Here is a 15,938-nt window from a genome sequence, read left to right on the forward strand (position 1 = left end):
TCACGGCGCCATAGAAGAAATCACCTCCTTTTTCTTCCCCCAGAGGAAAAGTTTCTCTGAATTTGAATAACGCAGAAAGGTGGAAAAGTGGGTAGATAGAGAGGAAGAAGAAACAAAAATATCTGTTTTGAGCTGGGATGCAGGATAATGGAGCTTCGGGGTGTGCACGTCACACGGTCAAGCCACAGATATAGGGAATTACAGGAAAAAAACTCCAAGGAAAGAAAAAGCATGACATGTACAAAATGGTATAAAACGCGCAGAGGAGCCGCAAGACGTTTGAGAAAACGTTTTTTCTTTTCCATTAAGACTTCCTATGCTTTTCTTTTCTTTTTTTTTTTTTAAAGATTTTATTTATTTATTTGACAGAGAAAGACACAGCGAGAGAGGGAACACAAATGGGGAGTGGGAGAGGGAGAAGCAGACTCCCTGCTGAACAGGGAGCCCGATGCGGGACTCAATCTTGGGACTCCAGGATCATGACCTGAGCCGAAGGCAGTCGCTTAACCAACTGAGCCACCCAGGCGCCCAAGACTTCCTATGCTTTTCTAGTAACACCTAAAATGACTTCTTTCTAGGATTCAGGACACCACTTTTTGTATTAGAGATGTATTCGGGAGTAAATAAGGGATGTACATGTCACTTACCACAACTAGTAAAGAAAACATCTGAAACTCTGCTTTCTTGACAAAATAGACAATAAGCTTTTGCTTGTGAAAACACTGATTTTTAATTCAATTATCCCCACAGATAGCCAAGGAGAAAGTTACAACTTATTCTACCATGCTTTTAATAGAACTTTCTATCCTTCATGTTGAGAATGTTGAGATCTTAAACACTGAAGTCAACCAATGAGGAAGCAAACGATTACCAGATGGCATTTTTCAACCAAATTTTTTATATTTCTTATAATTGTGCTTCTCTACAACGAATGATTCTTGTGGTTTGCACACTGTATGTCTGCCTTTGTTTACCTACATGACCAGAGAATCACATTCCCAGTAGGGAGGCTCACACAGTGTAGAGTGTGTGACCTCTATATGACATTCAACAAGGGTAGAAGCCGTCCTTCCCTCTGACTGCACCCCTTAGGATGCTCTTATGTTGGCATCACATTCTTCTAAAAGTAGGATCAAATCTTCAATCAGGCTGTGCTCTCTGCCGTGGGTCACTCTCATAATATCAAAAGCCTAAAGGAAAAAGAAAGAAGATGGATTATGTTAGAGTAGGCAGTTAGGTTTTAACAGGATGCCTGGAGGCCCGTAAAGGGGGAGTCATGGGCAGCTATGGGGGCTGGGGGGGTTGGTTAGAGACCTATCCTGGCAACAGTCCAAAACAGAGCCACAAGAAGCTGGATCAAAGCAGACAGGCCCAAGACAAAGAAGACTGGAAACCCTGACCTAGTAATGGAGAAAAGTCAAGAAACACTGCTCCCAAGAAAGTCCCTCCTCGAGTTAACAGCTGTCAATAAGATAGAGACCCAAACCTCAGGGCAAGCAGCTCTCCCTTGAGCTGGCCTGAGCTCACATCTTGCGAGTGTACACTCACTTTAATAAACTTACCTATTTGCACCACTCAACCATTGTTTGGTGTGTCCTTGAATTCTTTCTTGCAATGAGACCAAGAGCCTTTGGCAACACCCTGGGGATGGGCTGGGTGGAGGTCTCAGGGTCTGGGGGCGGTGCTCAGTCTACCCGGCAACATCTTGATCCCAAAGTAGAACCCCTGCCCACTCATCTTTGTCCCATGATCCTAGTACGGTGAACCCCACAGTACATAGCGAGAGCAGCACTGTGGCTCCCCAAGCCACACAGTAAGGGACAGTGTGAATTTTTAATGTGATGTTTGGAGAGTGTGCTCACGACTGGAATCCCGCTGGGGGGTGGTTTCCAGCAGTGATCTTCAGGGGTTGTTGGTGAAGAGGTTCCCACTGGGGGAATCCCGCTGGGGTGTGGTTTCCAGCAATGATCTTCAGGGGTTGTCGGTGAAGAGGTTCAGTGGGTACTTAGGTTTAAGAAGAGCTACTAAGAATGATTAAGTAATATTAAAGATGAAATACCATGCTGCCACCAGACTTAAAATAACATTTCATTTTTGCATGATGCATTTACTTCTCATCTTTTTGTGCTGATTTTGATGTGTATATTTTTGTGTATTCTTTTCATGTCCTAGGACATTAAGCATCAGCATTTTGACAGTCGCTTCCTTCACTCTCCATGTTTAGTTGTCCATCAGTAAGTCTTATCAGTTCTGCCTCCATAATATCTCTGAAATCTGGGTGGGCCTGTGACCACTTCAATAAAAAGAGAACAATATAAGGAATGCTATTGACTTCCAACGCTATTTTAAAAAGGCCTTGTTCAAGAGCATGTTTGCTCCTGGAGCTGTGAGTCTCCATGCTGTGAGAAGCCCAAGCCCACGGAGAGGCCATGTGTGGGGCTCTGGTGGACAGTCCTCCCTGAGTCCATCTTCCAAGTCATCCTGGCCTACACACCAGAGTTGTGTGTAAAGAAGCATCCAGGGGCCCCTGGCCAGCCAGCTCAGTCAGAAGAGCATGCGACTGTTGGTCTCAGGATCATGAGTTTGGGGAGCCCCATGTTGGGTGTAGAGATGACTTAAAAATAAAATCTTAAAAAAACAAAACAAAAAAACAGGGCACAGATGACCAGCCACTAGCCAGAAGGAAGCCAGATTCCAGTCTTCCCAGCTGAAACCCCCGACATTGTGGCAAAGAGGCAAGCTATTCCTATTGTGATCTGTTTGAATTCCTGACCCAAAAGATCTGTGGGCATAATAAAGTGGCGGTCGTTTTACTCTGCTAAGTTTTGGGATGGCTTGTTACAGAGCAATGATATTTTTGCAGTCAATAAATCAGAAACAAACAGTATCATCCTGCACCGCCCACTAGGGGGCTAACGGGAAGGGAGGACCGAGCCACGGCACTGAATGTGCAGGTGCCTTCAGGAGATGCGTGAAGACATCACTTGGTGGTCATTAAGCACCCACCCAGAGAAGTTCCTGGCACACAGGCTCTTAGCCTTGGCGGCACATTATTATCAACCAGGGAGCCTCAAAAGAGACCCCAACGCCCAGACCCCACATGTGTGATTCATGAAAAGTGCCCTTGGGGCTGAGAATGACTGATACGGTAGCTCTTGACAAACAAGAGCAGCTTTTATTCAATATTAATTTATAGCCAGCATAACTACCACTTTAATGGTTGTGTACAATTAATTACATCATGTTTACAGACCCTCATTCATTCACTAAGCTACTCTCGGAAATGTAGATCACTTCTGATTTTTAACAAAAAATGACATGATGTAGGGCGCCTGGGTGGCTCAGTTGGTCAAGCGACTGCCTTCGGCTCAGGTCATGATCCCAGGGTCCTGGGATCGAGCCCCACATCGGGCTCCTTGCTCCGCGGGAAGCCTGCTTCTCCCTCTCCCACTCCCCCTGCTTGTGTTCCTGCTCTCGCTGTCTCTGTCTCTGTCAAATAAATAAATAAAATCTTTAAAAAAAAAAAATGACATGATGTAGTTCTTCCAACTTATGACATTTTTTGCCTTTGTGGAATATTTGCTTAAACTAAATTCCTAGGGACTCCTGGGTAGGAAGAGCTTTGCGGCCAGAGACTACGGAGCTGGGGAGCAATATAGTCACATCCTCAGAGCCCTTCATTCTGTGGGGAGGAAACCCAGGGCAGCTAAGTGGTCAGACCCAGGACTGTTTTCCTTGCCTGTGTTCCTGGCCTCTTCCCTGCCTCTTTAAAAAGTCCTCTGTAGGCTGGAATGAGGGCAAACAGGCAGGCAGAGGGGTCTGGATGTAGGGAAGAGAAAGGAAGAGGAAGACCTGCCTGCTCAGGCTCTGGTCTCCAGCCTGGAAGACAGCAGCATGCACGGAGTCCAGCTGCGACCTGCAGACAGGCAGGCCCATCCCCTGGTGAAATCCCAGCTGGCAAACCCTGAAGGTTCTCATGAACTTGAGTGGGTCGGCCCCGTGGGTGTACAAGTGTCCACAAGCACATCGTGGCGGGGGGGTGCGGTGCTGTCTACTACTTTGCCGGCGGCAGCCAGGCTCCATGAGATCCCTCCCAACAGGAGATCAAAAACAAATGTGGGAACAAATGTATCCTGTTTCATCCCCTCCCCCCACCTCCCTGGGGCACAACTCTGGGTCCTCAGTTGGTCTGGACACATGAAGGTCCGAGGCGGAGAGCTGCTTGAAAGCAGGATGGCCGCGAGATTAGAGAGCTGCTTCACGTCCTTCACAGGCAATCCTCCTACTTGAAAGCTCTCTTGGATGTTCTCTTCCCTTCTACTCAGCAGAGGGTCAGATGTCTCTGGGATCCGGCAGAGGAAGAGGAATGGGCCAGAAGCACTGCCTAAAAACGTCTTTGCATGAAGGGAAATAACCCTCCATGGGACCCCACTAACAGGGAGTCCAGAAAAAGGTCAGGCCTGACCTGGGAGAGCTCACCTCCATCCCTGTCCCTCATGGAAACCCTCTGCTGGATTGGGGCCTGGCCCTGTTGCTCAGGAGGATGCCCCGATTAGCTTTTTGTGCCCTCCTGGCCATATTTCTCCAGGTTCCTCACCTCAAGGATATTCTGGACATTTGACTCAGAGGCTAAATGACAAAGGTCATCTTCCTAGCACTCCAAGAAGGTAAGGTAGATTTGCATGTGTTTAAACCTTCCTTTTGGCCTTTCTTCCAGTTGTAAGTTTCACTTTCTTCCAGCTTTAGAAATCAGGTCTGCTCCTCAAGAGCTGAAGTTAATTGTGGCTGATCCAGAATCTCAGTGCTTGTCCTACAGCAGGATAAGAACCTGAGCCTCTGTAGGAGGCTTCTGGAATTATAGAACCTTCTGGAATTACAGAGCCACAGGCAGAAAGGGGAAGCTGTGTGGCTGTCCCCAGGCCTCACTCCCACACCTTCATGCCTGCTTCCTTACGGAGGGGCCACAGAGGACCACAGGGTCCAAAGTCCTCAAGGTACGGCCTGAGAGGTGGGCACAGGGTGAGCGCTTACTCTTCAGGACTCAACCTGGGGCTCCCTCCATGACAGCACTGTGCAGCCTCCTATAGCAGAGGGACCCGAGTCTCCCCTATACCTAGATGTGGCTTCTGAGACACCCAGAGGGATCGCAGGGTCTTCCTAGTCAAGATGCTCTTGATGGTGCTCTGTGTTCTCTTATTTGGTGGTGAACACAGCCTTGGAAGCAAAGGCGAGAGCAAGGGGCGACCCCTGAGCATTATGTATAAGATTTGAGACACTAGGATTAGAAGATTTTATCCATGGGGGTGGCTAGAAGCAGAGAGGACCCAGAGGGTAGAGCTAGGGCAGAGGACCAATTTGAAGAAACTGAAAAAACATCGACATCATTCGTCTAGAAGGTGAAACTAAATATAGATACAATTAACAAGCAGACATGATCATTTTATGAGTGATGGGGGGAGCAGAAGAGAACGGGAGAGAAAGGAAAGAAAGAAGTAGGATTCAGTAATGTGCAAAGCCTGGCTGTGACCGTCTTCTGTATGTGTGCGAAGGTTGTGTCTCTCCAGGGGGACAGGAGGTGAGTGGAAACACAGACCTGCTAATGCAGGATATCTGGTCCTTGTCTTGGGCGTCAACCAGGCAGACAGGTGAGCTGGGTAACAGTTCTCAGTGAGGCAGGGCGAGAGCACCCCGTGGCTGTGGGCACAGCTCTCCATGGGGGCTGCAACCCTTCAACGCACTGGGAAGAAGAGGGCTTTTCCCTCCAAATAAAGTGACAGTAAATCCCTGACAAACCAGAGCAATTGTTTCCTCTAGCTCTGCGTCTCCCTTCGCTCAGCCCCTCCCACCCGCCACATGCACATGTCAGAAAGGACAATTTTGGTTTCATTTCCTGCAGGAGCATATAAAACAGATTACGGAAATATAAACTTGGAGCCGGCTTGCACTGGGAAAAGCTTCTCTCTTCCCATTACATTTGATTTTCTTAATAGTAGCATTTAAAAAGAGCCTCCACATAATCTTCCACAGAGGACTCACTTGAAGCCTCCAGGGTGGCTGCTACACCGGGTATGGACTAAATGTGACACGAGAGATGGTGGCACTGCCTGTCTGCCACGTGACGGGCGTGGTTCATTCCGGAATAAAGACAGGGTCCCAGAACTGACTGCAGTCTTTTTTAAGTAATTTTAAAACTGTGGTCTTAAATACGTGAAATCAAATCATGATTTAACATTGCAAACAATAGCTTGCTTATTAATTTTTAATACAAATATATTAAGCTTATCAGGGATCTCATATACTCTCTACCATGAGCCCGAGGGGATCCAATAAATGGCTTCCCCAAGCATGATTTAAATATGGATATACAATCAGAGGGAAAAGCAATGTATGCCTGATAAGCACAAGAGGGAAAAATCCAAGTTTTCTTACTCTGCACATCTCAGGTTGAAAGCTGAGTGGAGGAGGGGGAGGGGGACATGGTCTGAGGCATCCGAAGCGGGAAATGTAAGAAGCCAGACCTACAACACATCCCGCAGTTCCAGAGCAAGAGCTCTTTCCAATGGGCAGCAGAAAATTCCACAGCCTTTGATGACACGCCTGAGCTCAGCAGCGCCCCTGCTGGCTTTGCTCTGCTCTACGTCTTGAATAACAGCATAGGATCCACAGAAGGACCTGCGTCCCATGCCTCCCTACCCTGGGAGGCAAAACTTCCTTAGTGAAAACGTGGATCCATTCATTCACTAAATATTGTCTAAGCAGTTCTAACGAGTAAGACTTGGCCTTACCTGGAGAAGAGTTCTGGGTAGAAGAAGGAGACAGAATTAGGGCAGAGTTGTCTGTGATCCAGGGAGCTGGGAGGTGCTGGGTGTCCAGGGGAGGGAAGGACCAACACAGCCCAAGGGGACCGCTGAGGGGTTACAGGGGTGGTGAGCTCAGTGTCTTCCACTGGTAGTAAAAGGGCTGCTTCATATTGTTATATTTAACTAATCAATCAATCCAATGAGTATGTATTGAGCACCTGAGAGACCCTGAAGAAGTCATGTTGCCTCCCTGTGCCTCAGTTTCCTCAATTTAATAATGAAGAGACTGGACTGGATTAATTCTAGGGGTAAACCAAGTCTCAGAGAGAAATCGGTGGTGTGGATTTGGCTTTGTTCCAAATATTGTGTTACTGATTTCTAATTTAATTCTATCTGGTCAGAGAATTTACTCTGGGCGACTGGAATCCTTTTATCCTCACTGAGATTTGTTTATGGCCCAGCATGTGGTCTGGTATATGATCTGTAGGCACTGAAAAGAGTATGTATTCTGCTATTATTGGGTGGAGTGTTCTCTAATTTTTTTTTTTTTTGAGAACTACCATACTATTTTCCATAGCAGTTGCACAATTTTGCATTCCTACTGGTAATGTACAAGGGTTTCAATGTCTCTACATCCACACGAACACTTGTTTTCTGTTCTGTTTTGATAACAGCCATCTTAAAGGGTGAGAAGTGTGGTTTCTGATTTGCATTTCCCTAATGAATAGTGAGGTTAAACATCTTTTCATGTTATTTGGCCATTTGTCTATCTTCTCTGAAGAAATGTCTCATCAAGTCCTTGCCCACTTTTTAAAGGTTTTATGTATGTATGTATGTATTGTGAGCAGGGGGAGGGGCAGAAGGAGAGGGAGAGAGAATCCCAAGCAGACCCTGCACTGAGCATGGAGCCTGATGCAGGGGCTCGATCCCATGACCCTGAGATCACAACCTGAGCCAAAATCAAGAGTCGGATGCTCAACTGACTGAGCCACCTAGGCACCCCTTTGCTTACCTTTTAATTGGGCTGTTTTCTTATTGTTGAGTTTTAGGAATTCTCTATATATGCTGGATATTAATCCCTTATTAGATATGTGATTTGCAAAAATGTTGTCTTATTCTGTGGGTTGCCTTTTCACTGTTGATTGTGCCCTATGATACACAAAAGTTTTAAACTCTGAAGCAGTCCAACTTGTTTATTTTTTTGTTGTTGCCTGTGCCTTTGGTGTCATATATAAGAAACTGCTAAATCCAATGTCATGAAATTTTTCCTCTGTGTTTTCTTCTAAGAGTTTTATAGTTTCAGCTCTTCTATTTATGTATTTGCTCCATCTTAAGTTACTTCTTTAAAAACAGTGTTAGTAAGGGTCCAACTTCCTTCTTTTGCATGTGGATATCCAGTTTTCCCAACATCATTTGTTGAAGAGACTGTCCTTTCCCCATTAAGTGGTACCCTGGTCAAAAATCACTTGAACATATATGTGACAGTTGATTTTTGGGCTCTCTGTTCTATCCCATTGGTCTTTATGGCCGTCTTTTTGCTGGTACCACATTCTTCTGATTACTGTAGCTTTGTAGTAAATTTTGAAATCAGGAAGTGGTGAAGCCTTACAACTTTTTTCTTCTTTTTTAAGATTGTTTTGTCTATTGGGGTCCCTTGAGGTTTCACATGAATTTTAGGATAGACTTTTCTATTTCTAGAAAAAAATCATTGGGATTTTGATAGAGGTTGCACTCATTCTGTGGATGGCTTTGTGTAGTACTGACATCTAACAATATTCAGTCTTCGAATCAAAAACATGGAATGTTATTCTATTTACTTATGTCTTCTTTAATTTTTTTCAGCAATGTTTTACTGTTTTCAGGGTATAACTCTTTCACCTCCATGGTTAATTCCCAAGTATTTTATTCTGTAGATACTATTGGAAATGTTTCCTTAATTTCTTTTTTGGATTGTTCACTGTCGTATAAGAACACAACTGACTTTTGTATGTTGATTTTATATCCTGATACTTTGTTGAATTTCTTAGTTTTAACAGTTTTTTTGTGGCATATTTAGGGTTTCTCTCTATATAAGATCATTTATCTATAAACAGAGATAATTTTCTTTCCTTCTTTCCAATTTGAATGCTTCTACCGTTATTTCTTCAAGTACTCTTTCCACCCTGACTTCTTTCTTTCCTCCTTCTGGGACGCCAATGTTGCATCTTTGTTACTGGTCCCACGGGTCCCTGAAATTCTGTTCAATTATACCTTTTATTCAGTCAATTCCTCTGTTTTTCAAGGTTGGGAGCTTCTATTGTTCTATCTTCAAGTTCACTAATTCATTCTTCTGACCTCTCCATTCTGTTGTAAACTGCCAGTCTATTTTGGTAATTGTATTTATCAGTTTTTAAATTTCCATTTGCATCTGCTTTATATATATATATTTTAAGATTTTTTATTTATTTGAGAGAGAGTGAGAGTGAGAGGATCACAGAGAGGAAGAAGGAGACTCACCGCTGAGCAGAGAGCCCAATGTAGGGCTCGATCCCAGAACCCTGGGATCATGACCTGAGCTGAAGGCAGATGCTCAACCGACTAAGCCACCCAGGGACCCCGCAACTTCTTTATATTTTCTATCTTGTTGCTGAGACTTTCTGTTTTTTCATTTGTTTTGAGGGTGTTCATAATTGCTCATTAAAACATTTTTATAATGGCTGCTTTAAAATCTCTGTCAGCATCTATGGACTGCCTTTTTTTTTTCCCCATTAAGATTGAGATCTTCCTGGTTCTTGGTATGACAAGTGATCTTCAATTGAATTCTGGAAATTCTGGATATTCGGTTGAGATTCTGAATTTTATTTAAACCTTCTGTTTTAGCTGGCTTTCTCTGACATTGCTCCAGTAGGAGAATGAAGAGGTAATAATGGGGAGAAAACACCTTGTTACTGCCAGGTGGAGATAAAAGTCCAGAATCCTCACTTGGCTTCTTATTTGTACTGGGCTTACACTTTCCTGTAGGTAAGTTTCTGCTTGTTTCCTTTAATAGGACTTAATCACTATGCTTTCATTTTATTTACCATTCTGTTACTTAACTTCTCCTTTTTTGGTTCAGAAACATACACTTGAAACTAATATTCTCTATTTGGAGGCCCGTAGGAGGCATTCATATGTATCAGAGCCAGGGACATTCAAATAACTCTTTGAAGGCATTATGGATGATTATGGCACAATGTGTCTGTCTGTACTCTGTCCCCTCTCTCTCCATCCCATCTGCCCACATGCTAAGGTGTGATGTTACACATTTAGAAGACAGCTTTTTAATCCAGAGGCTATGGGCACTTACAGAGTCCAAGGAAGAGTTTCAGGCAGTCCCTGAAGTCCCCACCTCCACCCAGTGTACAAGGTGTTGTGTGTATGTACATTTTTCTCTAGCAAGTCAGTGGTTCTTATCAGATTTCTAAATAAGAACGTGATCAAAGAGGTTAAGAATCACTGTAGCAGATTAAAGAATGGGAACCACAGAATTGCATGCTCTAAATCAGCCATTTTGGGGGCCGTAAATTTAGGGTATAGGCTGGAGTAGACAGAGACCTGTATGGTTATGCTTTGAGCTTTCCCTGGATGAACTAATAGCTCTATGACAATGAGAGGAACGTCTAGGAGCTCCCTGCTCAGGCCCAGCAAAAGCTAGAAAGATCCTCAAAATGCAAAATGCTTCAACAAAACGAAAGGAAAAGGGAAAGGAACGTTACACTGTAATGTAAACAATTTACATCTAAATAAAAAATGATTACCGAAGGGGAAGAAGTCTGGTGTTTTCCAACCTGCCTTCAGCTAACAAGGCACTAACAAAGCATATAGTCTAGCCCAGGGTGAGGGAGTCAGCTGCGTGCAGAGCTCCCAGGAAAGAAACAGGTTCACTGATGAGACAGCCCCGACCAAGACAGTTGCCCGTGAGCTCCAAGAAGTCAAATTAGCGGCTAACAAAATTCTTCCAAGAAATAAGTGGAAAGGAATGAAAACAGATTAGAGACAGGAGAAAGAAGGAGAGAAACACAGCAAAAGGACCCCAGGACTGGCCTTTCAGCTGAGCCCAGTGGAGATGAAAGCCTAAACCAAATCAGGGTTGGGCTAAGTGGATCCCTTTCCTGGCGGAGGCTGGCCTAATGGAATCTGTAACCAATTTCTGTTTCTGAAGCTTTTCTCATTTCTGCTCCAAAATCAGCCTTTGAAACCCTTTTCAAGTTCTTTCATCCTATTATTTCCAGAGTTCCTAAGAAAGAATATCTAAGAAAACGTCAGTTTCAAAGGCAAAGAACAGATCTTCCCTTTCCCCTCTCCGGGTTACCTGAGGCCTAAGAAAACTGAGGAAGACAGGCTTTCTGCAGAATGGACTGGCCTGCTCCTAGGCTCCCAGGTCCTATGAGCTTGCAAAGCAATGGACATGTCCTGCCTGTCCCTCTGTGTGACATCATAATTTGTAACAAGACAGATGTATCTTTGGTCTTCAATCCTAGTTTCTGACCCGGAGCTTCTAAAACCCTTGGAAGTTCCCTAGTGCAGCAAGCAATAAAAATGTCTCTTGTTATGTTAATAAGGTGACTTTCTCAGAAAGCACTTAAGGCTGGGGGCTGGTTGCCAGGAAAACCAACCACGTGATTGACCTCTGAGGAGCAAAGGGAGTTAGAGGCCAAATTAATCCTACCTACGTAATGAAGCCTCTATAAAAACCTTAAAGGATGGGGTTTAAAGAGCTTCCAGGTTGGTGAAGACATGGAGATTTGGGAAGATGGTGAGCTCTGAGAGAGGATGGAAGGTTTGTGCCCCCTATGCCTCTCTTCTCTCTGGCTGTTCCTGATTTATAGCTTTTATAATAATAAATAATAATAATAATAAGCCCCTCACCTGTGGCATCTGATGCTATTTCTGGGCAGACAGTGTCAGAACTGAACTGAATTATAGGACACCTAGCTGGTGTCCCAGAATTGCTTGTTGGTGTGGGAAAACCCTCACCAAACACTGGAATTGGTGTGATCGGAGCCTCACTCTGCTAGTAAATGGTCAGCAAAGGTCTAGACAGGATCTGGTCCACTAGCCAGAGACATATTACATATACGTATTAGCTAAAAGGACAGGATCAGGGTGGGGCTTTTAAAGATCTCAATTCATTAAAAATTCTATTCATTCAAGTACATATTTAGTAGAACTTGCTATGTTTGGGGCATGTGTCTCTGTTAGGTGGTGCCAGGAGATACAAAAGGTACATAAGTTCAGGGCCCCTTGTGGAATTCCCATTCAACTCGGGGAAACAGAACATGCCCATGTGAAATGCTGGGGAACTGTTACAGAACAGAACTGTTCGAAGTGGAAATGCCATATCACCCCAAACTACAGACCCAAGTGCTGAAGGGACTGGACAGTGGGAGAATGATCAGAACGACGATTCATGTATCAAGAAAATCCTTTATAGTCTCAAAATACTTGGGCCTTGGCAAAACCCTCTCACACGCTACCTCGTTTACTTATCCAAACCACTCTGCGGTGTAGGGATTATCTTCATTTTAAAAACAAGAAAATTCTATTCAGAGGGATTCAGAGTCTTGCTTCAAGTCATGGGACTCTCACGTGAACCTCCTCACTCTAAACCCGAGGGCTCTCCTCACCAGGCAACACGGCCGGGCACATAGCTGCATTTCGGTTGATAATCAAAATCTGGTAAGAGACTCAGCGACTTGCAGAGCCAAGCAGGAAGCGTGGGGTCAGGCCGTGCTTTAACCCCAGGCCTGGGGGCAGCCTTGCTGATGCTGGTCCGAGAATCTTCCGTTTGCAGCTGTCAGGGTCCTTGCTGGGCCTTCCTTCCGTACCAGGAGGAGATGATGCTAAAACAGTTAACAAAGGAAGCTTCTGGAGGCGAGGTAACATCGCAAGAAGAATGTGAGGAAGGCAGTATGGAACCAGGCCCGAGGGACACAGAAGGGCAGAGGGCCGTGAGGCGGGCTGGTGATGGCCTCGGCATCCACCCAGCCCACGCGATCCTGTAAGTCGACCTCTAGGTATCTGTCCAAGTTCCTGCCTTTGCAGCTGATGTTTCCTCCAAGAGTTCTGAGCAGAGGTGATAATAAAGCCTCACACGAGGAATGAAACGACCCAAATCTCCCCTGAGTTGGCATCAGGGGCTCAGCAGATCTAAAGGGATTTCTGCAACTGAGTCTTACTAGCGAGTCTCACTGGGCTAGTTTAGAGGAGAAGCACAGAGCCTGGGATTCCAGCCTGGATTTAATGACTTGTTCACATGTCTGCCTCCCCCCACTGAATTGGAAGGACAACACTGAGCCTTATTCAGATTAATAGAAGAATTTAATCAACATATTAAATTGAACAAACTAGACCTGGCTCTACCTCAGTATGACTTTAGACAGACTCCTGAATGTCTCCAGGCCTTAGCTCCTTCAGTTTTCAAATGGGAATGAAACTATCTGCCCCACTGACCTCATCTGTCATGGGGACCAGATAAGTAATGAGCAGTAATTTTTAAAAAGATTTATTTATTTATTTTAAAGAGAGAGGGGAGAAGGGCAGAGGGAGAGGGAGAAAAAATCTTAAGCCAACTCCACCCTAAGCCTGATGCAGGTGTCGATCTCATGACCCTGAGACCACTACCTGAGCCGAAACCAAGAGTTGGGACACCTAACGGACTGAGCCACCCAGGCGCCCCTACATGTGAGCAGTATTAATGCTTTCTAGTCCCACAGAAATACAAAGGATTAATTTGAGCACTTATAAAACAACTTGCAGGTGACCCTGGGTTGGATATATCATATACGTGGGAAATTTCCCCCCCGTTATTTTTCTGTCAAAACTTTCACAGTAGACCCTCTTAGGGAGTATTTTCTGCCTCACTGATTCGACCAGCTGACAGGTAGTAGCAGGCCAGTGAAGGGAAGTTTTCTCTGGGACAGCGAGAGCCTGCTAGGTGTTCCTCCGTCAGTCTAGGTGGGGCTGTCAGACAAGGTAAAAAGCACAGGAAGAGCCGTGCGCCTTCAGGAATCCCAGTGTTCTTCCTGTTGACCATGGGCTTATTTCAACAAAAGACTGGGAAAGGGAACATAGCTATCATTAAAAAAAAAAAAAAAAAAAAAAGCAAAAAACCAGCACTAGGAAATTTCATTTTTAAGGAACTTATAGGCATTTGCGATTTTTCTCCTCTACATGTGGGTAGCTGCCCCTGTCATGGGACCAGCCAGTCCCTGGGCCTTCCCTGAGCAACCTGAGGGAGGGCTGGGATCTCTCCGCTATAGCTCTTCTGCACACAAGGGCCCTGTGGCCCAGAAGGTCCTGTTCAAGTATCAGGTGCTCTGTGGGAAACCACACACAACAGGTCGCCCTGAGACCCGCCAACACCTGGACCAGGTGAGCACATCAGCTCTCCATCTGGAAGCCATGGTTGGGTGAGAGGGAGCTCTGCTGGGGTGGAAAAGGCCGGGGCAGCAGAGAGCCCAGGGGCATGGAGGCTCACTGATAGGGTGAAAATAAACATCACTCTTTCTTTTTTTTTTTTTCAAAAATCTTATTTATTTATTTGAGAGAGAGAGAGAGAATGAGAGAGAGAAAGCATGAAGGGGGGAGGGTCAGAGGGAGAAGCAGACTCCCTGCCGAGCAGGGAGCCCCATGTGGGACTCGATCCCGGGACTCCAGGATCATGACCTGAGCCGAAGGCAGTCGCTTAACCAACTGAGCCACCCAGGCGCCCAACATCGCTCTTTCCTGTATTCCAACACAGACCCAGTTTTCCCATTTAGTTTCTTGTCACTTACTGTTACCATCGTATGGACCTCTCTCCCTCCCTCCCTCTTTCCTCCAACAAGGAACACCTCCTCCGTTCCAGGTCCTTGTACAGCACTGAACCGGTTACCAAGATAACTGCAAAGACCTCAGTCTCCTCGGCGACAGGTAATCCTACTATGGGATACCTTGTCTTATTGCTTTATTGTGCTTCCCAGATACCATGCTTTTTTTTTTTTAATTGAAGGCTTGTGGCAACCCCGTGTCAAGCAAGTCTACAGGCATCATTTTCCAACAGCATTTGCGCAGTGTCTCTCTTGGTGTCACATTTTGGTGATTCTCATGACAGTTCAACTTTTTCATCATTATTATATTTGTTATAGTGATCTGCGATCTTTGATGTTACCATACCAATTGTTTTGGAGCACCATGAACCATGCCCATATAAGACACATGTAATAAACATATTATTATATACAACAATAAATAAATATTGTGTGTGTTGACTGCTCCACCAACTGGCCATTCACTACCACCCCCTCCTTGGGTCTCCCTGTTCCCTGAGACATGATATTGAAATTAGGCCAATTAATACCCCTCCAATAGCCTCTGTATGTTCAGGTGAAAGGAAGAGTCGCCTGTCTCTCACTTTAAATCAAAAGCTATAAATGATTAAGCTGAGTGAGGAAGGCATGTTGAAGCTGAGAGGTTGAAAAAGCTAGGCCTCTTGAACCAAACAGTGAGCCAAAGCTCTTGAAGGGGGTTACAAGTGTTATTCTAGTGAACACACAAATGATTAGAAAGTGAAACAGCCTTACTGCTCATATGGAGAACATTTCGGTGGTCTGGATAGAAGATCAAACAGCCATGACATTCCCTTAAGCCAAAGCCTAACCTAACTTATGGAGTTATCCATAAGATCCAGCCAAGATAATTAATGAAGATGGCTACACTGAACATCAGGTTTTCAATACAGACAAAATAACGTTATAGCAGAAGAAGATGCCATCTAGAACTTTCATAGCTAGAGAACAGAAGTCAATGCCTGGCTTGAAACCTTTAAAGGACAGGCTGACTCTCAGGCACTAATGCAGCTGGTAACTTTAAGTTCTGACCTACTACTTAGAAAAAAAAGATTCCTTTCAAAACATTACTGCTTACTGATAATGGACATGGGCACCCAAGAACTCTGATGGAGATGGACAACGAGATTAATCTTGTTTCCATGACCGCTAACACAACATCCATTCTAAGCCCATGGATCACAAAGTAATTTCCACTTTCAAGTCTTATTATTGAAGAAATACATTTCATTGGGCGATAGCTGCCACAGAGCATGATTCCTCTGATGGATCTGGGTAAACTAAACCAAAA

At 44.8% G+C, this 15,938-nt stretch overlaps 1 protein-coding gene across 5 annotated transcripts in view; it reads right to left on the minus strand.

Annotated features, from left to right (window-relative positions):
• Positions 1–367: 367 nt before the first annotated feature.
• The window catches only part of SMYD3 (SET and MYND domain containing 3), a 713,262-nt gene continuing 697,691 nt past the window's right edge, over positions 368–15,938 (minus strand). The window contains exon 11 of one of the 5 annotated variants that reach the window (XM_045877596.3): positions 368–1,190. In XM_045877596.3, the coding sequence (XP_045733552.1) occupies positions 1,175–1,190 (16 nt within the window). In that variant the 3' untranslated portion in view covers positions 368–1,174. The remainder of the gene's footprint in view (positions 1,191–15,938) is intronic. The other 4 variants (XM_045877597.3, XM_064594436.1, XM_054508102.2 and 1 more) reach the window with 4 other exon arrangements.

The sequence above is a fragment of the Mirounga angustirostris genome, unplaced genomic scaffold (genome assembly GCF_029215605.1).
Source record: "Mirounga angustirostris isolate CCGP_5_RB_7025 unplaced genomic scaffold, mMirAng1.0.hap1 SCAF_6, whole genome shotgun sequence".
NCBI classification, from domain to species: domain Eukaryota; kingdom Metazoa; phylum Chordata; class Mammalia; order Carnivora; family Phocidae; genus Mirounga; species Mirounga angustirostris.